Source organism: Aptenodytes forsteri, unplaced genomic scaffold (assembly GCF_000699145.1).
Source record: "Aptenodytes forsteri isolate BGI_AS27 unplaced genomic scaffold, ASM69914v1 Scaffold295, whole genome shotgun sequence".
Classification (NCBI taxonomy): domain Eukaryota; kingdom Metazoa; phylum Chordata; class Aves; order Sphenisciformes; family Spheniscidae; genus Aptenodytes; species Aptenodytes forsteri.
In genome coordinates this window covers 975596-1002767 of record NW_008795861.1, presented here as the reverse complement: position 1 = coordinate 1002767, position 27172 = coordinate 975596, and the positions used below count along the sequence as shown (strand labels likewise).

The 27172-nt window shown below is 42.8% G+C and overlaps 1 protein-coding gene across 1 annotated transcript in view; it reads right to left on the bottom strand.

Moving 5' to 3' along the window:
* Positions 1-27172, bottom strand: part of MMP24 (matrix metallopeptidase 24) — a 43838-nt gene that overhangs the window by 3963 nt on the left and 12703 nt on the right. Inside the window, 2 exon segments of the mRNA XM_009284012.2 lie at positions 274-488; positions 12288-12449. Coding sequence (XP_009282287.1) covers positions 274-488; positions 12288-12449 — 377 coding nt within the window.

Sequence of the window (27172 nt, the reverse complement as noted above, 5' to 3'; positions counted from 1 at the left end):
CTTGATGGTGTCTGAATTCTCTGCCAGTGCATCCAGTTCACATTTTGGTGCACAGGCTGCCCAGGCGTTTTGTGAATCCCACCAGGCACTGTTTCCAAATATTACAGAGCCAATATCTGCTTACATTTCCTTCTAATACTGCTCATTCATCAGCCTCAGAGGAACTGAGCTATTTTCACAGACATTTCAAATCTCACTGCCTTATACTTCTATTAATCTTTTCCAGCAATAAAACTAAAGAAAGACTCATGGGTAAGGAGGAATTCTTAGTACCTTGAAAACAAACATTTCTCCTCTAAAGAGAGCCACGGTGTTAAAGTTGCCATCACAGATGTTCGGTTTCGTGCCAGGAGGAGATGGCCTATCACCCAGAGGAGGACTAGGAGGTCTTGGCTGTCTCTCATGTTTTCTTTCTGAAGTGGAGTGAATTCTGCGAACAGGAAGAGTCGGTAAAGGCCTGGTTGGCTCCAGGGGCTCAACAGGAGGACCTAGAAGTGAAAAGAAAAGTGTTTAGCAAAGTGGACAAGTTTGAATTTTCTGTGCTTCCCTCGTAGGTTTTAAAAGGCAACAGGCTGGATGAATAGCATTGCCAGGAATTTACATACTCCTTATGCAGAGCTCATTCCCTAGAAATGGGGAGCAGAACGAGATGCATCCACACGTGAAAGATGTCCCAAAACAGATGAGCGATAAGAACTGAAGGAGAGCCAGTATGTTTTTGTAGGTCTTCCCAAGGAGGCTGGAGCTAAAAGGAAGGAGGAGCCACACCAATCATGTTCCCAACTGAAATGAAAGGTAATAACCCTTGAATAGAAATGTTTAGTAGATCATTAAAATAAACAAACAAACAAAACAAAACAAAGCAAAACCAGAAAAAGTTAGGGTGTGAAAACCAGTAATTGAAAAACAATCTAAGGGGAACTGCAAGGGAATTTAGAAATTAGAAAGCAATTACTTTATTACAGTTTAGTCACCAACCTTTGCTTTCAGAACACTATGGGAACTCTGATGAACAGCCGTGATAAGGGACCATGCTCTCATTCAAATGATGCCCCCTACAAGCACAGCCCTCCCCTTCAATCCTTACCCGGCTCAGCTTTGAGATCTGACAAGGCTGCAGGAATGTTAAGAGTTATAAAAATACAGGTGACACACTTGGAGCAGAGGTTTGCTTTTAGACTAACTCTGCCATAGGACGATTTCATTAACAGTTAGTGATAAAATCTGGACCAAATCTAATTAAGAGTCATAGATTTCTTGTTGCTTCTGAGAGAAGGCCACAAGTTTGTATGGTAATAAGCAGAAGGCTACTAGAAGCAAGAGATTTTGGCAAGTTTTGTACCTGATGTAATCAAATGGGATTTGATTGTTTATTTGCATGGATTACGGTTTCAATCTCTTTCTGAACGGTGCTTTTGAAGGGGCTATGTAGAGAGATTGCAGGACAAACCTCCACCAGTGTGCAGAATGGGGACTGACTTTCATGGTTGCTATATCAGTCTCACTGTTTTAGGGGTTCAACATCACTGCTGATGTGCTTCACACCAGCTGTTATTATTGAACACTTGCACTGGACAAGGCTCATCCTCACAAGCTGAAAGAGAGTTACCCTGTTGTGGGCGATTGCCTTGCCCATACCCAGAGAAGGAATTAATGAGTAAGGATTTAGATACCCATGGAGGCTACGCACCCATGGGATTAGAAGAGGACTTTTGCAGATAAACATTTTGAACTATGCTGCCTAACATGGTGGCTAGGTGCCCAAGTCCCCATGTCAACTTAGCTCTCAAATGTTACATTTTCAAAGGGATCCTATAATGAATGAGTGCTTAACACATCCTGGGAGGGTGACTGGGTTAATGAAAATCGTCACAGCTAGTGACAAAGAAGTCATCAGAGAAAGCCATCATATTTAATTGTTATTAAGGTTGTAATGGTAAGAACCTTCTGTGTAGGTTTCATGGATATTATGTTCAGAAAGTACCACTTAGAAAATATAGTCCAACTTCCTGCAGTACCAGGCCAGAAACCTGGTGTGGTTTGTGCAGGGTACAGCACATTTTCCAGATTTCAAGCCATAGAAAATCCTCTATAATGTACAGCAAATTGTTCCAATGATTAAGCCCTGTCGTTGCTAAAGTCTGTGCCTTACCTATTGTCTGAGTTTGTGCAGCTTTTTTTTTCTTATCTCTAGTGTCTCAACATTTAATCATTTACAGATCTTGACGAGGATGCTTTCAAAATTCTCCTTAATGAGCTAAATAGACCCGCTCCTTCTGCCTGTTGCTGCAATGTCTTTTGGTTTTAAGATCTTGAGACTTACTCTTACAGCTCTTTTCTAAAGCTTTTCAAATGGATCATTATATTTCTTCAAGGTGACTTGTCCTCATAATGTGATATTTTGTGCCATATGCAATTTTTATTAGCAACTATTTTTATTTACTTTTATTCCAGAACTTTAATAGAAGATGTCAAATATTGCTCACAGAAGTCCTTTAGATGAGGATTCTCTGTTGATAATTATTCTTGGAAAGCTGCCTATATGAAACAGATAAAAATATTATACTGATACTATGTATTTCTCATCCCCCTCCATTCTTAGCTGTTCAGTGCCCAGTATCTTAGCAGACCATAAAGTTCTTTTTTAAATAAAATTCCCAAACTGTGATACTGCTACTGCTAGTGATCTGTGAATTCTCCCCAAATGGTATGCAGCAAAGGTCTCTAGACATTGCCTGTCATAGGAGCAAGAGGGTTGGACCCCCTTGTTAGCCAGGCAATACGGGTGCATCTACACTAGTGTTTCAGTTCAGCTCAGGAGTGTGCTTTTGAAGAGATGCTCCGTCATTTGCAATTTCTGTGCTTTGATTCACACTGAAGTTCATGAAATGCATTCTTTTTGGACAAAGCTAAACTTGAAGATGCACTTCTGGAGCGCATCTGGGATACTGCAGCTGCAAAAAGGCATCACAGGACACAGCTAGAGCTAATCCACAATAACCAGCCCTTTCTCCAAAATGCATACAGAGTGCGTGTCAAGTCCTCAGCACTCTATTTACTCAACACCATCCCTAAATACTGCTGTATCTACAGATGTGCTACTATTATTCTTGCTAGCAGCCATAGACATTGTTTGCTAATACAGCCATAGACAACTTATTGTGGTGTGAAGCACATGGCCCGTGCAAAGGCTTCTCCTCCAACAAGCGGCACGCTAGCTGGCACTTCTGGTTCAGGCTGGAAAGCTCATGGAGATAAGATTGAGTTGGTACAGTGGGATATGCTGCAGGGGAAGGGATGGGAATGGGGAAAGAGGTCCCAGGCAGATCTTACTCAAAGAAAGCTCAGGTTCTGGTTTGTTCAGATGGGACGTGGGAGCACAGTGTTCAACTCCTGCTTAGGCGAACTAAAGAAGCAGGAAACTGGTAACCTGTTTTGGCTGCCAAAAATGGCACTTGGTGCCAGTTATAGTATCTGAATAAATTAAGTTTGAAAACCAGCAATTTACATGCTTGGTGAAGACAGGAAATGCTTGCATTAAGGAAAGGTAAATCTTGACTTCCTAAGCAATGACTTAGTGCACACTGCAGGTCTCATTAAACTGCAGTGTGATCCTTTTGCTCTTGTGCTGCCATCCACATGGCTTTGAGTGGATGCGTTTTGTAAATAACATTGAAAAAAACTCTAATCCATGTCCTACATGATGGGATTCCCCTGCCAACAAACTGATACAAGGATCATCTTTCTAAATGAGACTATAGCATGTTGCTACAGAAGCATGAGAGGTGTAGTTGTTCGTTCCCTCCCCTTTGCAAGAGGCTAATGCTGCCGTGCACTGACCAAACAAGAGATGCATTTCTCTTGCCATATATGGATCAGAAAAGCCTCTTTGGTGGTCAGTTTAATTGATACAGTGGAGCAATTTCATTAAACAGATACTTGGTAGTTTGCAGAAGACCACCACCAGTTCCAGCACAGGATAGATCCCTGTGTTGTGAGAGGCAGCTAGAAAGAAATTCACAACATGATTGTAAGGAGGACTCCAAGGAGCACTGTTGCCTTTAAACAGGGTGAGATACGTAGCAATCTGCAATGCAGAGAGGCACACCTGCTGTCAGAGGGAATTGTCTGGGAGGGACCCAAGAAGTCATGGTGTGTTATGTATTCAAACTGCTCGCTGGAAAGACACAGAGTGTGAAAGGGAGTGATTGCCAAGTCGGGGCGGTTCTGCTTCTCAGACACAGCGAACGGATGGAGATACCCAAATCAACAGCAGCTCTGGATTTCCAGAAATAACAAGCCAAAAACTCCACACTTTGAAAGGAGAAGAGAGCGAGAATAGAGTTCTATAGAGTTGACCATGAGCAGTAAGATGAGGACATGACATTATTTTTTTCCCCCCTCTCTTTTAAAGGAAAAAAGGGTGAGACAGGAGTAATATCTAAAGAAAATTATGATGAACGTGTCTGATGGGTCACAAAGACACATAGAATCTGATAGTAAGGTGCAGAATAGGGACTCTAGTATTCTGGTCATACACCAGAAATTTAACATCTCATGCATGATTGGAGTTATTAAAGATTCACTCTCTCTTCACAAGTGAGGACCACTCATATACCAGGTTACAGCCTGCCCTGCCCCTGCTGCAGGACAGCAGTCATGTTCAACTCTCTCATGGTCAACTTAAGTGCCCAAAGTCTGTCATAGTCTTCTGCAGAGAAGAGCAAAATTAAAATAGCACCCACAACCCAGGGGACCGGTGTAAAGGTTTTAATTAGCCCTAAGATGCCACTGAAACAGAATGCAGTTAAAATTGCAAGGCAGAAACAGTTGTACCCACTGTGGTCAGGATGGTGCAAATCAGCAATGATTCAGGTGAACCAGAGATTTGCATTAACTAAAACATTTGCTAAAGCAGTGGAAAGAGATTATAAGTCAGGACCAACAATGGAAGCTGGGCTACCATACGTACTCACTGCTTGCAGTGGCCAAACTAGCGCTGGCATATTGCTCTGAAGGAGGTACCCAGCACTGACAAGGCTTCCCATGCATTTTGCAGGTGGTACTACAACTTGCTTGGATGCAGACTTTGTCATTTCACTTACTTAAAATATTCCTCTTACTGTCTTTCCCTTCTAGCCATGGATTTTTCCTTGCTATCTTTCACTTCTCTTGTTTTTATGCATTCTGGGCCTTCTAATTTATCCTGATTGCAGTCTTGTCTCCTCTTGTAGTTATACAGATTGCATTTTTATTTTTAATTGCTGCCTTTGCTTCATCACTGAGTGAGGGTGGACTTACTTACAGCTAAAGGTGGAAGGTAATCCTACAGTTATACACGTGCAAAGAGCAGAGGAGCACACATACAACATGAAAAGCCTTGGGTCCAAGTGCTAGGCAGGCAGAATTTGGTCTACAGTTAGGGGGATGGAAAGCAGAAGCACAGTCTGTCCACTGCTGAAGAAAGATGCTATCTCGTAAGACCTAAGCCACTTCAGAGCACAACCTGGCATGAAAGCAGAATGAATAAACCCTATATAGTTTGCCAGTCATTACTATTTCCAGAATCTCATCACAGTAATCTGCCTCCAAAACAGATGGCTAAAGGCCAGATATAACAGGTTTATCAGCAGCAGAGATGACTATGTGAACAAAGAGTTACTTAAGAGATGCCGGCACCTTGGTATTTATTACAGGAACCGATTACACCCACCACTGATATAACTAACCAGGCAGTATCGCGCGCAAATCACAGCCTCTATCACTACATTTCCAAGCAACTTCAGAGAATCAGTCAGAGCAAATCTCATTGAGAGAAAAATTAAGTGAGAGAGGCTATTGCATGGATCTGCAACTGGGCCTGAACCCGGTCACCTAGTTATTGCGTGTGATCCCAGCACTGGAGCCGAACCCACCCCCAGGGCTGAACCTGCAGCCACTTCCACATGGGAAGCAGGTAAGAAACCTCCTGGAGCTGGAAACTCTATGTTCTGGAGGGAAGCAACTTGCTGGGACTTTACAGACACTGTGTGGAGAAGAAGACTTTCTTCCTCTCTATCACAACCAAGGCAAAGAATGTCAGAAAGCTTTTGGGTCACAGCAGATCACCTTCAGAGTGTGACTTCCGCCACTGGCACTTAGCCTCCTCCCTTCATGCTTCCTCTGTCGCAGACCATCTGAATACCAAGGTGACCTGTGAAGATAACACAGAGAGAGGAGGCATTTAGGAGCCACTGTGTCGATAGTTGAGGACAAAATATAATTGTACTGTCCTCCTGGCTATTGACAGAGTGTTCCCTCAACTGCACAACACCTGCCTGGAGGCTCAGCATCTTGCATGGCTCAGCATCCGTCACAGCCAGCTCTGCACGAGCCAGGCGGCTCTCCAAGCCTGCCAGTACAGAGGACGCTTTTAGTTTCAGATCAGGGGAGATGATAACGATCCACCTGCAAACAAAGGCCTGTCTTTATCTTCTTAACATTCACTCCAAGAATAAAACTATCATCCAGACTACAGGCAGGCAGTTAGTTACACTTTTGAATAACATACAGGGGTTTTTTGGTTGTAAAGAGCTGAGCTGCCTGCATGTTTCTGCAGGACTGTACCAGCTATTCAGGTACACAGGAAAGGCTCCTCAGTTTCAAATCAAAATATATGGTCCAAATGAGCCTGGGAGAGTGAGAGAAACCCACCTGGCTGCTCTGCAGACTCCAGGACAGTGGAGAGAGGTCCCGGTTCATATTAAAAGAGCTAGCTGCCAAGAAGCTATCTCAGGGACAAGAGACAGTCCATCCACAACAGCTCAGAACTTAGGAAGGACTCATTTCCCTTGCTCGCTTCGTAAACCTGTCCACAGAGCACTTCTGAGGTTAGACTTCAGCAGTGAAGTGAATGAGCTATTTCAGTTAGTTTGGGTATCCTTGCCACAGTGCACTACAGTCTGCAGAACAAGCCCCAGGACCCACAGCGTACCCAACAGTTGGGCAGTCGAGGCCCCCGTGATCATCACTGGGCGGCAGGAAGGGTTTCTTGAGCCCTTCTCACATAGACATTCTCCTCTGAATGACCAACTGCCACCCAGGTGATAGAGCATTCACCTGGAAGACAAGCATCCATGGCTGAAATCCTTGCTCTAAGCCAAAGGGAATGCTCTCCTGGGCTCTGTAATGAGGCGATTCACCTTGAGGTTGGGTCCTCTGCTTTGGGTGCAAGAAAACTGGATGCAAAATTCCCAGACTTAGACAGGCAAAAGATGAAAGTTTGGGGCTCTGCAAGATGCTCCAGCTGTGGTACTTGCAGCCCAGTTCCCCTCTCAAAAAACTTTAAGAAGCCTGACATCTGCTCCACTGCAAAAGAGAACATTTTTTTATACTCAGAAAGATCTGTAGGATGAGAGGAGTATTTCATGCCCAGCTGTAACATAAAGCAGTGTTTCTCCATCAGCTGAGAAACCTCCCAAGAGATGTGGGCTCCCCCTCAGCTCTCCCTTCATCAGGAGGCAGCTGATCCACATGATCAGGTCCTTCCTCTCACACACAATGTGTGCAGCTCCAGGGCTGATGTGGGCATGGGTGAGTGCCTGTGTCTTGGCAGGGTCCTCCAGGTGTCAGGTGGACCCCAAGGACAGCACCGGGAACCGGGCGGTTACTCCCTGCCTGTTTTCAGAGGAATGGGAATGGAGACCTGGCATACGGCAGGTGAGACTCAGTGGATGCACCAGAGGTGGAGTCTGGTATTTCCTGCTGGGTCCAACAGTCTCTGGACAGAAGGAAAGGTGCAAATGAAGGGATGCAACATAGAGAGGGAGTCTGGTATCTCTGCAACATGCCAGAGATGTGGCACCAGGGCAGATCCCCCCAGCTCTCCTATTGCTGTGCATTTTCCTTCCCCTGCCTTCCTACGAGCACAGCACCATGGTGCATGGATCCAAAAGTTCCAGATCTTGCAGCTTCTATAGATAAGGTCTTGGATATTACTCTATTCTCTTCCCACGTTCAAGAGGACACTATCGGAAAACAGTCCTATGCCTAATGTTTCCAGGTCCTGCAGGACAGCAAACCTTGCTCTGATGGTCCCACTCACAATGCAGTGTCACCATGTGGAGCACTTTGCATCAGGTCTTTCTGCTGTTTCATCACAAGCCATCTCATGCAGCCATACATGTAGGCTACAAGGATCTCTATGGGCTTGCAGCCATACATGTAGGCTACAAGGATCTGGGATGGCTCTATGGGCCGCCATTGGGAAAAGGTGAGGGAGGTTACGAACACGTGCTTGCTACACAGGAGTAATGAGGCCAGCAGAAGGTGCTATTTGCTCATAGACACTGTGCCCTGCTGAACCCCTGTTCCTGGATGTCAGAGCTGGCTCCTTGGCCAGGGGCTGGTGTGGTTTCATGACCACCCTAGACCTCAGCCCTCATGGGATGCAGCATGTACACTGACTGGGAGCTCTCCTCTTGAGCTGCAGAAAAGATTTGTGAGGTTGACACGTCCTCAGTGAGACTTGGGAGGACCCAGATCCTTGAGGTTGTTTCCAGGCTTAATGATTTGGTCTATCTTTGAGTGATTAGGAGACTTTTCCTTTGTGACCTTAGGCTTTGAAAGGGCCTTGAAGGTAATGGCCTGGTTTACCAGCTCCAAGCATCCATGTGAATGTGAGTTTTCCCTGCACATCATGTCAACCCCCCAGGCATAGTGTCATAAGAGTCACTCCTAACATGAGAGGCTGCTTCACAGCCTACTGCAAAAGGGTACTTAGAGCAGGACGTGAAGAACAGGAGAACCAGTGCTGAAGGATGACCAGTTCAGGCTGTGTGACAAGGCCATGGCTGAGTATGTCTCCCCATCTGCACTGTAGCTGCATGCAGCCCTGACTTCACCACTAGCAAAACGAGGCAGTCAACAGGATATCCAGGGGACCTACATAATGGTATTATTTCCAGTTTAATTCCTTCCTGGGCATCTCATTTGTGACATGGGCACATAAGTACAGTGGGAGATATCCTTCTGAAAAAGACATGTAAAGAACAGTCATGATATTTCCCTCATTTTGTCAAGGAACTTGCTACAAGAAGCACCTATCAGAAGATGGAAATACTGCTGACTTGTCTTACAGTCTACCCTGTCACACACGGTGAGCTGCTGGCCTTTTCATCATTAGCTTATAAGTGGAAATAACATTTTAAACATTGTCCTTATACTAACCAGCATGAAGCACAAACAAGAGTTCACATCACCTACTGTCTCTTTAGGTGAGTTTTGAAATAAATCCAGCAGAAAATAACTTAATAATTCAACAAATTATTATATGACATATTTAGACATATTTCTTTTCTAATGGATAAACACAGATACAACATAAAAATACATTTGAAACGCATCATTCCCAAAAGAAGGAGACAAAATGGACTTAAGCTTTAGTAGAGCCCCTGTTCTTTGTTCTAGCAACTTCAGTGGAATGAAAAATTAGAAGTTTTAATTTAATTTATTTTTAAAAAAGGATGCTACAGGCAAGGCAGTGGCTCTGGCTCTATGACTTATTTTGCATAGTAGGTTCCTGAATAATACGTATTGAGCACATGCTGCTGCACTGTAGAGAATGTCAAAGCAGCAAGAAAGCAGGAAGTTTTGATTTTTGGACAGGTGCTCTGGTAGATGGGCATTTGGCATTCCCAAGGCACAACAAAGCAGACTGGCACTGTGGAAATAAAACACACTAGTTGAATGTTCCTGCTAAAGCTACAAGAAGGATATTTCAGCAGTCCCTTCTCAGTTGTAAGAAGCTCAGATGAAAGGATCTGCTCTCATATCGCCGGTTCCAGGGAGAAACATAACCTGCATTTTCCATCCTTTCTTTGTGAACCATAAGAGTAAAACCTAGTTTTAAACTAAACTTTAGTTTTTGGACTGTAACTCTGTGCTAAGGGCCAAAATCTCTACCTGGGGAATCAAAGCTCCTACTGCAGAAGCTGCTCCTTCTATTCCCTGCAGGACTAGTTATCTCTACAACCACCAACACCATCCCCAACCCACTCCAGTTCAAAGGCCTCAGAGAAGAGCCTCATGTGAGTCCATGATAGTCAAAAAAGTAATTCCTAATTACTACCTGTACGAGGTAGTAATTCATTCATACTGCTTTTTTCAAGCTGAGTTAAAATTTTAAGCATATTATATCGCATACAGAGAATCTTAACACAGTATGTGGCTAACGTTTAATGTCACTATGTAAGTGAAAAATAAGTGGAAGTGTAGTGGTGCTGCTGCCAAGCCATAGGCAGTACAGTATGGAGACCTCTGTTCTGTCATAGCTGTGCACAAGACACCGTGCAGTGCTCTCACAAATTGTCAGGGCCCAGAGGACACTAATAGGTCTTAATGGCCCTGACCAGCATCACCAGGTACCTCCACCCCCACCCATGGGCCCAGGAGCCCCGTTTCAGCTCAGCCCTGGGCATTGGGTCCCTGCCCAAGCTGTGCTGGGGGAGTGCTGGTCCCCAGCTCAGCCACAGCTGATACTGGCTTGAACCACAAATGTGAAGAAGCATGGCTGTCAATTCCTTATCTGCTCCTTTCCAAAAAGGTATCTGAAAACAGAGAAACCAGTAATTTTTTCTTGATTGCACTTTCACTGTCAGCGATAAATTAAGATTATTTTTTTCTTTCTGATTAGTCAAAGTTCACAGGAACATTTCAAAATAGAAACAGTGTAATGACATTTTAGCATCTTTCAAAAATGAAAACTTAGGTATGTTATTTAATGGAAGTTTAATACTTACTACCCCAGCACTTTATTTCAAAACCATCCAGAGTCTCTGTTATCCTGAGTATTTGAATATATACTACGTTAAAGTATGCATAATTAAATGATACCATAGGACAATTGCCATGCAACTTCATCCTGGTAATGAACAATAAAGAGAAATCTTCAGCTGCACTAATGGGAAAAGCCAGTTCCCCTGGGTGTATTTCAAGCCATTTTAAATGTTGGACCTTACTTGGATATCTGCCTTACAGTGAGGATGAACTGCACTCTACAAATGCTTCTTTTTTCCCATTCCCCAGACAGGAGTCAGGGAAACTAGCCCAGAAGAGATTTCTCTTCTTTAGGCATCTACATTTGAACAAATTAATCTCATTCCAGTCACCATCACCAAAAAAAAAAAAAAAAAAAATCAGACTCAAACAATTGACATACAGTTTAGACCTCTGAAGTCTTGCTGTACTGCTTTGGAGTCTTACAGGTCTTGACACAAATTCTATTATAAGTAATTTAAAACTCACTGGCAGATCCCTGATGCAAACATTGACTAGTGTCAGGTCTGCCACTGATCCCAGCAGCAATCCCTTACAAACACCTTTTTTCAGGTCTAATTCATATAATATCTGCTCTACTGGTACTGGGAGCTAATATTTGACTCCAGACATCAAGCAGCGGCAAATGTTGCATAGCTACATAGCATAGTTGCTCTGTGCTACATTTATGAAATAACCTCTCTGTCAAACTTGTACTTTCCTCAAAGAATGGAATCAGGGATGTTTGACAAAACATGTTTTCCATGGGCTGCCACAGACTGTACCATTAGCATCTTCTAGCTCAGCCTCCCCTTGACTGTGGCTCCTAAAACCTGCATCTCCCTTCCTCCCAGAGTCTCCTTCAGCCAATAATTCTCTGAAAGTCCCTGTCCTCACACCCTGGTATCCATGATCCTGTCACATGGTACCACATCATCTGCAGCCCCTTGGTTTTCTCCCATAATCCCTCTGCCTCCTTTCCTCTCTCTTTTCTTTGAGCCCTTATCTTTGTGGCACGTTATACAACAATGTTCAGCTGGAGATTAAAAGAAGTAAAGTGTTCCCTAAGCAGATCCAAACTTCTTTTCCCCACCTTCTATATATGGAGGAAAAAATGAGTGCATAAATACCTTTTACCTTTCCTTGATGTTCCATGTTCTTCGCATTCTTCCCCTCTATTTGCACTGGCTGTTCCTAATGGACAAACCGCCTGTTTTTCCCTTTCTAGTGCTCCTTGATATTGGGGACATAGTGAGGGATGGAGCAGCAGTGAGATCACAGAGGTTTGGTTATCCTGACTTGTGCAAAGATATTGCCACTGGGACAGTTGTCTGATACTTGGCTGTGGATCAAGGGCTTTAAACGGCTCCCCATTCAGCTATGGCAGGAAATCCAGCCCACTGGTTGCAAGCATTTTGGGGGCTACCTGTCTGTGGCTGTAAAATACTCACTAGGCTTGAGCTCAGTGTAGATGACTGGATAGTGTTGCTCACCATAGATTTTCTGAATTCCTTGGAGGTCATCCTGGGGCAGTTTGAAGTTGTGTGTTTCCATGTACTGGTAGAAAGGAGCCATGATAGCACTGGGATCATTGGAGTGTTCCAGACCCAGCGCATGTCCCAGCTCATGGACTGCGACCAGAAAGAGATCATTCCCTGTGGAAGGAAGGCACAGCCAGGTTAGTACACGGCCACAGCCTGACACAATCCCAAGCCCCACTTACTCATAAAGCAAGAAGCAAATGCTTTGCTATCCTATTGCACAGCAGGTCACAGTGCCAGGGTCAGTTCCTGGAGATGGTTTTAGTCCTGAAAGTCTGTGCAGCTTATACAGTCATTGCCACAGAATGGGCAGGAGGCTCCTAGCCCATGACCACCCATGACCATGAGCACCCTCAGACCAGGTAAAACAGGCAGCTGCCTGGAGTGAAAGGACACTGACTGTAGACTCTTTTGTAGAGAGTTTACAGAAAATGGCTAACAAAATAGGCTGCTCTGATACCATTGCCTCCTTATATGAGTGCTGCCAGGAGAGGCGACGGCACTGCCAGTGTGCTAATCAACAAGGGTACATGGTGGGAAGGGAGCTTTGTCCCCCTTCTGGGTCCTCCAGTGCTGTGCTCTGATCTGACCTGGACCACCAAATCCAAGGGGAGATCTGTAAGGCACCTGGCAAGGCAGGAGGAAGGACAGAGAAGGCCAGGGCTAACACCCACCGTAGCACATGTAGTACCTGGGACAACCCCATCTCCTCTAGCACAGGCTCCTCAACATGCTTTTACTTTGCTGGACTCCTGGCACTGCCATGTCTGCGGGAGGAGGTGAGCACAGGTAGCACCATCCTGCAGGAGGTAGAGCCACATAGGGAAAGGTTGGGTTGGATCCCAATGGCAGGAAGGAGAAGGAGGAAGGAAGAAACAAGGGACATGCTCCTGACAGGAAGAGAAAGGGCTGAGGAGCCCTGTCTGGTCCAGAAGCTGGTAGGAGTGTGAAGTAGGGGTACCTTCAACTCTATGTTACAGGCATACACTCCTCTTCAATCCCATGGATCTGGGACCCTCATCTCCTTGATCTAGTGTGGTCCCTGGATGTCCTACTCCGTGAGGGCACCTTGACATGGGAGGTGACACAGGCAATGCTGTGTGAGGGATGAAGACACAGCCAACAAGGACAGATGTAAGAGTCTACCCGTGCCAATAAAATGCCTGAGCCCTCAATTCTGCCTGAATTGGGCTTCTCTGCTTTTTTTGTCAAGGCACAAACCAAGAGCACTTGCAATCAGACGCGGAAGAAAACAGTTGGCAGTGGCAGCTCAGTGGCTGCTTTGCAGCATCTCCAAACAGCGTATCTCCATTCCCCACATCTCCAAACTGCACCTATTTAGTGGTAAAAAAGTTCAGTTTTGTGTACACGGCTGAGCTCTCCTTGAGACAGGAGTTGCAACAGTGATTCATGTAGAACTATCTCCACTTTTTAAATACTTATTGCTTCCCTGTTACCCATAAAAACATGACAATATAGGTTCAGGGCTCTGCAAGTCTTCACAGCAGGGTGCTTTGCCAGCATCTCAAGATACCTAAAGTCACTAACAAACAGTGCTCAACTGGTCATACATACCACACCAAAATGGTTAAATTGTCTAAACATTTGAGTTGGAGGGCGTAAGCACCTGAATATGCAAGACGTTAAAATACACAAATGCATTTCAAATAAATGTTCAAATACATTTGTTCAAATACAAATGTCCAAAAACATGTGGGCTAAAATTTAGCCATATATGCATTTAAAATTCCAGAATTTCTGTATTCAGAAATCCAAATGGGGACTGACTTACTGATTTTTTCTAGTCTGCTGCTGAAAAATCTGGTGTGTGCAGAACAAGTCAATAAAATGTCCCACAGCATAGTACAAAATGCATTAAGTAGTTTCATGGTAAAGTTTGGAGGATTGATCACTCTTCATGGGTTTTCAAAAACACTCAAGCTTAGAAGATGCACCCAGTTTTCAAAAGGTATTCAAAGACTCAAAGTCCTGTTGAAAATTAAGTGGACTTACTCTCCTACGTCACTTAAATGACAGTGTAATTTTCATTGCTACCACAACTACTCACACATGGAAGACACATGAGAAGAGTCTCATGAAAGTCAGCTCTGTACTGAGTGACTTTTACCACGGGTTCACAGGTTGTGCCCGTGCTAAATGCTTGGAGACATTTTCCCTCACCAATTTGTGGCATTTTCCTCCTTGCTGAAGTATCTGCAGAGTCTTTGTACTGACAGCATGCCTAGAACTTGTCTCTATTTAAGTCTACATATAAATCTATGTAAGTTACTTGCCTCTACGTGCTAAACCTTTATCAGGAGCATAAGATCAGACACTATTTTCATTTAAATTAGTTTTAAATAGCCTTCAATCACTTGTTTCTGCTCAAAACAAATGCCAGCCCACTTTACAGCTGGAAAACAGAATCACACAGACTCACAGAATGGTTGAGGTGGAAGGCACCTCTGGAAATTGTCTAGTCCAACCCCCCAGCTCAAGCAAGGTCAAGTAAAGCAGGTTGTCCAGAACTGTGTCCAGTCAAGTTTTGAATTTCAAGTTTCTTGTATTGGGAAGCCCCGTACATAGCACTCCAGATGTGCTGAGTAGAAAGGAAGGATCATCTCCCTTGACCTGCTGGCAATGCTCTTCCTAATGTAGCCCCGGATGCTGTTGGCCTTCTGTGCCGCAGGGGCACCCTGCTGACTCATGTTCAACTTGGTGTCAACCAGGACCCCCAGGTCCTTCTCTGCAAAGCTGTTTTCCAGTCTGTTGGCCACCAACAAAACCCAGGGCTCTGCATTTCTCTTTGCTCAACTTCATTAGGTTCCTGTTAGCTCATTTCTCCAGCCTCTCAAGGTCTCTCTGAATGACAGCGTCACTATTTATTATATTAACCAATCCTCCAAATTTTGTATCATCTTCGAACTTGCTGAGGGTGCACTCTGCTGCATCATTGAGGTCATTCAGGAAGGTATTAAACAGTATTGACCTCAATATCAACCCCTCTGACACATATCTTGAACTCCACCGTCTCGTGGTTACTGCAGCCAAGGATGATACCGATCTTCACACTACCCACCAGTTCTTCCTTTTTAAGTATGAGGTCCAGCAGATCACCTCTCTTTGGTGGCTCCTTGATCACCAGTGAGACAACTAGGAAGAGTTCTGATATGATCAGCAAGCCCAGAAAGATGAAGGCTCATACCTGAGGAAGTATGTCAACACTCACGGTGGTCAGGCCAACCAGCTCTTCCACTATTGAACAGAAATGCACATTTTCCTAGTTATCCTTATGAAATACTATACCTGAAAATATGGACAACTGTGGAAAACAGCTGCTGCTGTCCAGTTTTAAAACACCATTTTGATTGACAGTGGTGTGTGAGGATGCCACAGAGCATGGAAAATTTTGGCTGGGGAGCTCTGCTTCCTTGCATCTAGAGGTAAGGGACTCACTAAGAAATGAACCTTCCCAGTTCTAGCACAGCCACAGAGGACAGGTCAACACTGGAGTGGAAAAGCTATCCTCCATATATATATTGCTAGGAGGCCACTCAAACTGGAGTAGCGATGTCCTGGGAGGTGGTGGCTGCAGCAGGTGAAGTGGAGCTAAAGAGAATTTCTAGGAAATGAAGTGACTTCCATATAAAGCAGGAAAAGAAGCTCCTCTTGCTTCTCAAAAAATACTCCAAGTCTCAATGCTGTGGTTGCTACTCATCTCAAAGCCTTTCCTGAAAGGCAGTAGAATGGCACCAGCAGACATAGCTCCCTCTCCCCCTGCTTCCTGCCCTGGCCAAAGATTTCTCACCACTGTTTCATCCCCACACCTTTCTTTTTGTTCTAGCCTACTCCCAGACACATCCATAGTTCTTTTCCTTCCAGTATGCCCATGTCATCTGCCTTCCGCACCCTGCTGTATTCTATGAGGGTCCCAAGTCTGAAGGCAGCTAAGTCATTCTCAGAGGGCAAGTGGACAGCATGCATTTCGTGGGAAGAGAAGACAGGAGAAAGAAGTCTAAGACCATTGTGTAAGCACAGAGTGCTTGAAAACCCAGCTCTGGATTCATCATCCCAATTCTCGAGGGGTCAGTTTATACCAATAATATCGTAAGCAAGAAGTTCCCTTTATTTTTGTAAATGGTAGGGAGTTTCATAGAGTGGAAAAGAACACATTGTTCATTTTCTTTTCAATGGGTGGGCTAGGATTTGCTCTGAAAAGAAAATATCAAGGTATAAAACTATTGCCTGACAGCATACTTATTTCCTCCCACAGCCCTTAGTTTGGAGCTGTGATGGCTCTTTGTGTACTGTTACCCACTGCTGTTTGGCTGCCATTTGGAAACGGTCCACTCAGCTGATCTGCAGGAGCCTTGAAAGGAGCTTGTACCTCTCAAATTGTTTCTGTTAGTTCTTGAATATGCAGTAAGGTCTCTGACCTTCATGTTCTCCACCATTCTTGTCCGAACAGCACTCTTAATAGCGTCCATCTTCTTGGAGCAAGATTCGGAATAGAGGACTAATAGCCTAGCTTGATACTTTGCTACTCATACGGAAACAAGGTCAGGCAATCAGATAAAGCTCCTTAATTTCCTGTTCAACCTCCTCCCCCAAGACCAAGACCAAGTAACAAGTAAAACTTGTATTCAGTGTATACCAGCCACTGGGGTAAGACAGTAGGGTGAAGAAGGAACTGACTACCCTTGCTTTGTATTTGCAGGGAAGGTCCCAAGAGAAATCCAACAATTTTTGCTCATTTGCACCATCTGTACAAAATAAACAGGTCTGGTCAGAGACCTGCCTGAGCTTTCTCCTTCCCCATTCTCAGGAGGCATCCAAAAGTCCACCAATAAGCACCAGAGAGAGGATGATCCTGTAAAACAGGGTAGTTTTGTAACTTGGTTCATTGAGTCAAATGCTTTGACCTGCTATGCTAAAGCATAAAGAAACACAGTTAATTTAGCTTTAAAGTTACTGAAGTGTTTTCTTTACCAAAACAATGTTATCACCAGAGAAAGTTATAATTGAGGACACACCTATAACAATATAAAAGCATCGCCCATTATCATGATGCCAAACCAGGTGAATACACTGCTTATCTTACATTCAGTTTAATAGCTCTATACTCCCCATGCACACACCAGACACAGAATACACGCAACTTGAAACATACTTTTTAGTTCAATTTTCTTAATTAAAAGTAATCTAAACTTGTGTTCAGAATAAACCTCCTGTTAGCTGATGTATTCCCAGTTGAGCTAACTTACTTGAGACAAATTGCAATATAATCACACATCAAAACCAGCTCTTTGGTTAAGCACTCTCAAATTGTTTATAATATACTACCGTTCCCTGCAGAGATAAGAAACACATGGTTTTATTGCACCAACACAGAGAACACTGTAGTCACAGATAAACTGATTTATGTATGATCTTCCTTCTAGTCATATACTCCATCACTCACGCTTCTTTGATTTACATCTTCAGCTGGAAAAACAGCTGTTAAATCAGGTAACAGACATCTTGAGAAAAGTTTTTCTTTGTGAAACTGCTAGCACATGCCTTCTTGTACAGTTTCATTCATTTTAATTATGAAAATCCATATCAAAACCTTTTCTTTATTTGGCTAAGTAACTCACTGCATAGTAGGGTATCCAATTGCTGTAGGTCAGGAAAAACACTCATTTAAATGCCTATCAGTTTACAGAAATAGGTCACAGGGATACTATTATGGCAATGTTGTGTTATTACTATCAGTATTTATCCCTGAGCACGATAGCTGTATATATAGCTGTAATGAGTGTAGGTAGACTCTGTAGAGCACCTAGCACAGTGGAGTGTAAATCCAGGACAGAGCTTCTAAGACAACAGAAGTACAAATAATATTGTCTATCTGATTAATAATAGAAAAGCAACCGTGAATCTCTGATCTTTGTCATATTAGTTTTATACTTTATGAACTGTATCATGCTAACACATCTACATATTGCAGTTTACTCAGACATAATTAAAAAGACATATGAAGGTTAAATTTTGAAATTTTATTAAAGTAAGAATGATACTGAAGAAGTCAGACCATTGGTTGTGACAATAGCATGCCTAGGGTAATTACAGAAAAGACGGTGTGAACTAAACATGCTTTAAATACACTAAAATGATCCCTTCCACTCCAACAGCCATGTAGAGACAATTGTTTTCCAAGCACAACTTAAAGAAGCTTTAGGGCTACTCTAAGCTATGCCTTGGTTCTTGCATCTTCAGACCTGGTAGGTCTGAATTGTCAAACAGAAGAACATGTGATTTGTCTGTACTCCTCCATTCACCTCCACAACATGCTCTGCTCAAGAAAAGCTTTTCAATCTTCTGAAGACCCTGAAGAAGTGGTGATACTGCTCTTCCATTTGTTTGCATCAAATGAAATGTAGAAAACAGATTTTCTATCTAGAAAGGAAGAAAATACATGTTAAAAAGAAATACAGGTTTCATTTTGTTCATCAACCATTATCATTATAAATGTAGCAATAAATACGATGCATCTTAAGGACTTCATGAAAACTCTTAAGAGTGTCTTTAAACAGCTTCACTGGAGAAAGAAGAATGAGTGATATGCAGTCTTAACAGAAACTGTATCACAGCCACGTTAACAACCTGATCTCCATGAGATCAAGTGACTGCAGAAGGACAAAGAACTGCATTATGTTACCAATCATGAAAGATAGGTAGTCTGCCTTATTGTCCCCAAAAGGCAGTGTGCAAACTAGGTCTGTTAGTTGTGTTACAAACCTGATTAATGTTGCAAACTGTGCTTTATCTGACATGGCACAGATAGTGCTATGAGGACAATCTCCTGTAGAAATTCACAGGAAAAATTTAAAATATTTCTTTGGAATGGTGAGACCAAAACTGACTGAGTGATGTGGAGGCAGGAGTGGGCAGCCAGAGACAGGGGAAGTCGTGACTGCTTCAGCTGGCTCAGCAGCCTGACATTCAATGGAATAAGACTGTTCTGCTGAAAAATTTTCCCTTATCTTTCACAAGGGTAGGTTGTAATTCAGTAAGCAATTCAATACCAAAGAATTACCAATCCCAGAATGAAAACTCATATTTACCTATATTAGCATATCATTCCCTAATTTGGTAGAACAGATGGTAAGGAAAAGAAAAACACTCATTAAAACATGGAAAACGTAGATATGACTTTCATTCCATCAGTCTTGAAAAGAAGGTATGCTGGTAGTTTTATCTTTTTAAAAGTATTTAAATACAGCAGGGTCTACAGACAGAATTTAGTACTTGATCCAGCTATGGAACAACTGGAAGGTAACTAAAAAAAAAAACCCAACAAAAAAGGATTTTGAAACAGTTAGAAGGCTGGCCCACCTTGTTCCAAACAAGTCCTGGCACAGGCAGTGCAGATACAAACCAGTTTGCGCTATTTGGGATTCTTTTTTGTCAGTCAGGTTGAAATTATATTTAACTCCTGGTGCTGGCAACAGAGAAAGTGCTGTTCTGGAAGCTATGAGAGTAGCTCTTTGCCACAAAGAGGGTGTTTTCTACCTAGGACAGGAGACTTACTGTCTTTGTCCTTCCCTGACACAGAAGGTTCCTGATGGGCCTGTAAAGACTGAGCAGGACTGAGAAGTAAGAGAACTGGGATGTAAGAGACATTCCCCCCCTCAAAGTGGTATTTTTGGTGGATTTGAGTACAGAAGGCAATACTAGTTAAACGGTCTTCAAATCTTGTGCTCTTCTTCAGAAACAGGAGAGAAAAAAAACGATGTAGTTTAGACAACTCCCAGGTTTGCTGGGTTGTGATGTCAAAATCTAGAGTATTGGGTGTCATTTCACTGCTGATGCTGCAATCCACCTCTGACTGCAGTGACCAGCAAACTCTTTTCAAGAATTCATCTATTTTTCATTTTTTCTCTTCCTGAACGCCTGTTGTTTTACTCCTCTCCCCTTCAGCAAGTGGAATGCAGCAAGTTTATTAGAGATACTGCTGCGTTTTGGCTCACATCACATCATCTGTTTCTGCTTTACAAAGGAAGGTGGCAAAAAGAGACTTTTTGGCTCACCTTGATTCTCATGACCTGCCTTTTTTACAGTTGTTTTTTTTCTTCCTTTTTAAGGGAATGACACATCATTTTGATCCCTACTGGCTCCTTCCTACGAATCTGAGTATCCCATTCTCTGTGGAAAGAAGTAAAATATTTTACTTTGATTATACAGAAATCAATAGAATTCCAAATACCTAAATAACTGTATTCATACTCTGTGTACTAAACAATTACTGACAAAAGCAATGGATAATAATTTTCTTTATAGAACACTGTGAACATCAGGTGTATTTACAAGTACATTGTTTTGAAAGGGGAATTTGCAGGTGATCCTTATTAATGAATTTCAGCTGTAATCAACAACTAGCACTGTCAATACTGCAAAGCTTTAAAATCCAGACTGCACTATCACAGCACTACTGTAATGCCACTTCTGTTTGTATAACGACAGCATATATAACAAAAGAAAGCACTACTTACAGAGATGCTGTCCAGTAGCGAAGAAGAATCTGAAGACAGAAGTCTTCCATGTGTGCTGGTGGGCTTTCTCTCTTCACTTTACTTTTGCAAAAAATTTTAATTTGCAAGTTCTCTATTTATGGCCTTCTATGTTTAGACTGACATGACAGGGATGTGATCTCAAACTGTTGCTGATTTAAGCCGCCTGATTTGATTTCTTTTTACTGTGGCTGGCTGTCTTGAGACCATGTGTCTATATGCTTGCTCAAATTTGGTTCAACATTAGCATATGATTTTAGAGAACTCTGGCTTATGGGAACAAGTCTCTCTAAGCAGTTACAGGATGAAACCAATGTTAAGTAGGTATGTTCTAGAGACTAAATACTGAACTGGTCTTCTTCAATGAACAAAAGTACTGACCAACAGCATGATCTGGTGGAGTGAAGTATCATAAAAAGGCCTGATAGTATAAATTGAAATTTTAATACAATTTATGCCCCACTTGACTTCCAACATCTATATGAAAGTCTTTAACACAGAAGACCTGTTGTCTGAAAGGACACGTGAGTAACTTCAAAGCAGCTCTGATTTTCGCTCTGAAAAATACTGATGCTCATTTTCAACAATAGAGTGTCAGAAGCCTGAAAAATAATGATGAATTCAAAATGCCATTTGTTAGAATAAAACTCTTTAGATGTGGAGATGTTCTGTACCTGAGAAATCAGAGAAAGAAAATTAAAAAAGTATTTAAATAGCCAAATAGCACAAAGATTATATGTGTACTGTGTTGTGAGTACATGCACTCTCTGTCAAGTTGCTCATTACATTGATACTTTGTAGACTGTCTTTGCTGGCCTCAGCATTTCCATAGAAAATGAACATGAAAAAAGGGGTAAAATAAGAAAGAAATAAGACAGAAACCAAGGCAAAATGCAGAGGAAACAGGAATTAATTGAGGACAAAAGACTACCAGGTTCTGGCAATATGCTGGATGAAGGTACAAGGGTTAAGGGAAGCTGTATTTTCTTTTTCAGCAAGCATGCACTGTACCTGTACAAGTCAGGTAAGTGAGTTGCAAGTAGATAGTAGATAGTCAACCTAGGAAAGTGGATACCAATACAAATCTCAAAGAAAAAAAAAAAGCAACAACTGGATGATCGTCATTCCTCTTAGTACCCTCCCTCCACCTAAAATATCATGATTGTAATCAAACAAATCAAATAGGATAAAGAATGTTTAGTCAGCAATGTTTCCAAAGTGATTGGAAACACTTGGAAGTCTTTGATAATAAAGAACTACCTGACCAGGTAAAGAAAATGCCAAACCTACTTACACATACCACTTAATACTAGAGGATCTGTTATATAATGTATCCTAACATACATTCAGTGTTTGTATGATTAATCTAGTGAATGCTTACAGAAACCTTGTACATTCTTGCATTTGAAAAAAAAAAGTAACAATAAGAGGTGGTACTTCAAAAGCATCAAACATCTGGCAGGAAATACTGCCAGCTACCTTTTTATGCACCTATGACATCACCAGTCCTCCTTCATGAGGAATCGCAATATTAAAAGATTCCTGGTTTTAGAAGGGATAGAAAAGAGAATTTCATGAGCTGAATACCTTGTTACAGCTCAGAGTTGCCGTAAGAAGTAATTGCAATTTGGTCTTAAGTTCCAGGAACTAAAATTCTGTCTGTTTGGCAATGCTAAAGAATTATGGAAAAATTTAGATTGAAAGGCGTGTCTGGAGGTCATCAAGTTTAGCTTTCTGCTTCAAGCAGGGCTAATCTCAAAACTACATCAGGTTGCTCAGGGCATCATCCAGCCAAGTTTTGAAAGTCTCAAAGGATGGAGTCTCCACAACCTCTCCAGGTCCAGCTTCAGAGTTGTACCACTCTGTTAGTGAAGATTTTTTTTCCTTATGCGCAGATGTAGTTTTCCTTGTTGCAGCTTGTGCCCATTGCCTTTTGTTCATTTCTCTGTTCACCTCCAAGACGACTGTGGCTCTGTCCTCCCTATAACATCTCCTCAAGTGGAAGACTGCTATTAGATGCTTCCTCCCCATCCCATCTTCCTCCTCCTCACTAGGCTGAACAAGCCCAGTTCCCCTGGTTTCTTCTTGCTCCAATCCTTTATCACCTCAGTGCTCCTGCACTGGACTCTTCCCAGTTTGCTGACACCTTTCATGTACTGGGGGCCCCAAACATCACACTCCATTCTTTTTAAATGCAAAGCATCACTCAACCATGCACTACCAATGAAAGTGAAGCTGGCTTTGCAAAGAGATCCACCTAAGGAACAAGAAAAGCTTTCTGTATGAAAATAGTGACAAAGAGTAGGAAGCAAAAAAGGCAAGGAGAACGGCAGGCAGATACTAACAGATAGGTTTGAAGAAATAAAACTCTACCCAGAATGTAGACATGCAATAGTTCTGCTGCGGTTTTATGATCAAGATCTGCATCTTGCAGCTGAAAGGGCAGCAGCCCTTTTTCCTGCCCCAGCTGCCCATTTCTACCTACTCTTTCACTTGGGCCCAAGAGCTGGGGCAGCTCTAAGGTAAACCAGATCAGGAGAAAGGATGAGAAAGACAAACAACATTTGGCTACATCCGTTCCCTTATCTGGTTCACACTGTGGCCACTTCAACCTTCCCCTGGTTCAAAGGGGAAGAAAGGGAAAGAGGTGCTGGGAAAAACGACAGTGATGGGGGGAAGCATGCACACAATCCCTTGTGTAGGAGTTTAAACTGAGTGGAGACCTAAAGCATCTGACTGGAGACCTAGAGCACTAGTCTGCAAACTAAGTTCTAGAAGCCGAGAATTAAAAGCATGGTACTTGAATTCTGTTTCTCATTCAAAGACAAATTATTCAGAGCTTTGAAAGACACTCATCCCTCCAAGATCCAGGAATCTGAACAGGGAAAGCCATACACCTATTCCTTCAGACAGTCTGTAGAAGAACCACCTGTTATAGCTAGACACGGTCTGTAGAGTATAATGACGTTGCTCAGTAACTGCCTTTTTAGAGAAGAAACCTTCCGTATTGTATCTTTAATGGCTTCTAGGATATTCAAGACAAGTGAGCAGATTCAAGTACTCAGATGTGACAGTAAAGGCAACAAGTATCAGAAGTATGGGACATCCTCCATAAGACACCTAAGATGGACCAAATGGATAAAGGTAAGGGTCAGTGATTTAAATGGGACAGACTCCAAGCAGAAGCACTGCTGTGGCAGAAAATCTGTAGATGCCTGGGCAATTTTAAGAACTTTGTACTCATAGCAGGAATAAAAAGAGTACCAGGACATGCAGGTTCAAGCTCAAATTAATGTGGCGCACCTGATTTCTTAACAAGAACAGCCCAAGCTGTGATAGGAGAGTGGCTCTCTCAAAACTTGGCTAAATGCCTATGTTTGTGCAACTGAATTCCACTGTAAATGCAGAGGTGAGAGAGAGGATCCCATCTTTAGGAATGGGGATACAAATGCCAGAAGAATCAAGAAGGTTTGTGATATTAATACTGCCAGGATAGAAAACAGTAAATCTCCAGTGAAGACGCCACTTTGAACACACTGACCAGCAGATTAAATGTCAGCTTAAAGCTATGCATGCCCCCCACAACAGGTACAACAGGCTGCCATGCTCACTGGCTATCAGTAAGACTCTCCTCCAAAATTAGCTACCCTAATCAAAACTTTCTCCTCAAGATCCTTGCTGAACATTCACATTAGTCAGCTTAGACAGTATTTGGCTGTCCTGAAAGACCTGCTCAGGTTCCTGAACATATGTGATGTCCAGATGGTGGCTTCAGGAGTGCTTGCTCTGTTGTCCAGGTAAATGCCCACTGAAACAATGCTAGTCCTTGTGGTGGAATCACAGAGAAAAATCTGTCCAGTTCCTCTCCTCCGTGGCCAACAGAAGACTTCCCAGAAGGTGGTTCAGGCCCTTTTTCTCCAGAACTTCTGCAGAAGCTCCTGCACTGATTTGGCACTGAAAGCGACCCATGAGGTCTCATCTCCTGTACCAGTTCTGGCAGTGTCTTGTAAACACTGGCACTCTTTTTGGTTTGCTTTTCTTCAGAAGCCCTGAACAAGAAGCTTTCCAAAGAAGCTTCTGGAGGAACCCACCAGGATCTATGGGGACATGTTTGTTGTAATGATTACAATATTTGTTTACTTGCTGTTAGCAAAGATCAGCATTTCTTGCCAATATCTAAAGAGCAGTCACAGTGGTAATCCCATATTTACAAAGAGAACTTGATACAGGTGTGAAGCTTTACAGTGTGGGAGAGTACCTGGAAGAGAGGATACTGAAAGATGAATCCTGTGAACTGCAAAATGATCAAACTTGATGTGAAGTTGAGTTACACTAGAGTCGCTACAGGAATAACTTATCAGCTGGGGTCGTTTCCTGAAGCTGAAGTGGCTGCCCTTGGGCACACTCCCACTTACAATGCCACACAACAAGCAGATGATAGGGAGGGTCTTAGAGCTCAACTCTGGGCATGCTGAAAGAAAAAAAATTCTGGTGATCCCTGGCAGGGCATGGATACCTCAGTACTTACCTTGCTTTAGCATTAAAAACGTTCTCTAAATGTCTTCCCTAAACCAAACCTGCTCCACTTTAAGCCTTCTACTGGTTCAGTGCATTTCCTGACCAGCATGGTGCCTGGTACACATAAGCTTTGGAATGAAATCTGGATTGTACATGAAGACTGACAGCAGGTATCACCGTCGCAGATGGGATAGCCCCAGCAGTGGCATTTCTGGTTACCCACTTTGCAGCAACAGCAGTGCTTGCTACAGCCATGGGTAGTTACTGCAGAGGTGTGTGCCATTAGCACCAGCACTAGTAAGATGCTTAGTTACTGCAGAGGTGTGTGCCATTAGCAGCAGCACTAGTAAGATACAGGCACTGCTATTTGCAGTGATGGTGACAGAACAAGTATTGTGCTCACTACCAACAAGAGGAATATAGCTAATAGCTCTATACAGCTTATCTATATAGCTATAAAGCTAATATCTGCAGTGGGTTGGCAGACACCACATATTTAGCGGTATGGTGTTGACAACATGCATAACAGCAATGGTCTTTTACTTTTAAAAGACCATGAAGAAGATTTGCCTGGGATTATTATTGATACTATTTGCAGTGTTAAACTGGAGATTAAAATTTACTTCCTGTAATTAACCTAGATTAAACAAATGTTTGAGTTGTCAGAGGGATGTAAGAGTAGTCATGTGTAATGTGGATATTTAAACTGACAGAACTTACTTTCAGCTACTCAAGGATTCCTTTTCAACCTGTTGTTGGAGATACATACATATATATATTTTCATATAACAGCTAGGAAATACTTGATTTGGCCAGATAATAATGGATTTCATGCAGCACCTCTATGCTTGAGCCAAGTTAGGTAAGATACTGAGGCAGCCAAGGGAGAGAACCCAGCACAGCCAAGCGTCTTTACCCACTTTCAGGCACAGGCTTTGCTGCCTACAAGTGAGCAAGGTATGTCAGTGGCTGTGAATCTTAAGATGGGCAGTTTGAAGTTTGCTTGGCTGTTTCTACAGCACATTTCAAGTAAAAAAAGCCCAAGACTTGGAGAAAGTAGGGCAAAGTCACCTTTGGTGTCTCTTCTGGTAATGCAAGCAGTTGGGATACTGAGACTGCCTGCATTGACATGTAACTCAGTGACCAAACGCTGCATTCTAAGCAGCCAAGAGGGGCCACTTGGCCTGCGAACAGCTACACAAAATGTACCGCTAAAAGACAATGATTCTAAAAACAGCTTCAATTGCCTCCAAGTGCCCATACATCAAAGTCTAATAAGCCGGAGCCCTTGCTGCTACAAGTCTGGGATAAGCTAAAGGCCACGAGCTGCTTTCATTTCTATTGAGGAACACCTTCCAGGAAAAACATGAGATGAGATAAGTCCCTGCAACTGTGACGATGCCAGTTGCTCCTCATTGTGTGGTTGTGTAGATGGTATATCTCTAAATGTAAAACCACACACCTCTTCTTTTTCAGTTGCATCCTGTTTTGCCATATCATTTCTCTGATTTGCCTTGATCCTTCCGAATTCCAGTATTCTGCTTCATGCTTCTAGCTGCTCCCATTGACATTCTCATCTGAAAACTTAACAAATGAATTCTGTATCCCGTGATCCCAGTTAGTAAGGACTGGTCCAGGAGTTCAACTTCCTACCTGGCTTTGCACATCCTCATCACAATATTATCTAAATTAATCTTCCACAGCTTGCTTATGGGAGTGTCAGAGAAGGCAGTACAATTAAGATGATAAATCAGCAATCATGAATTG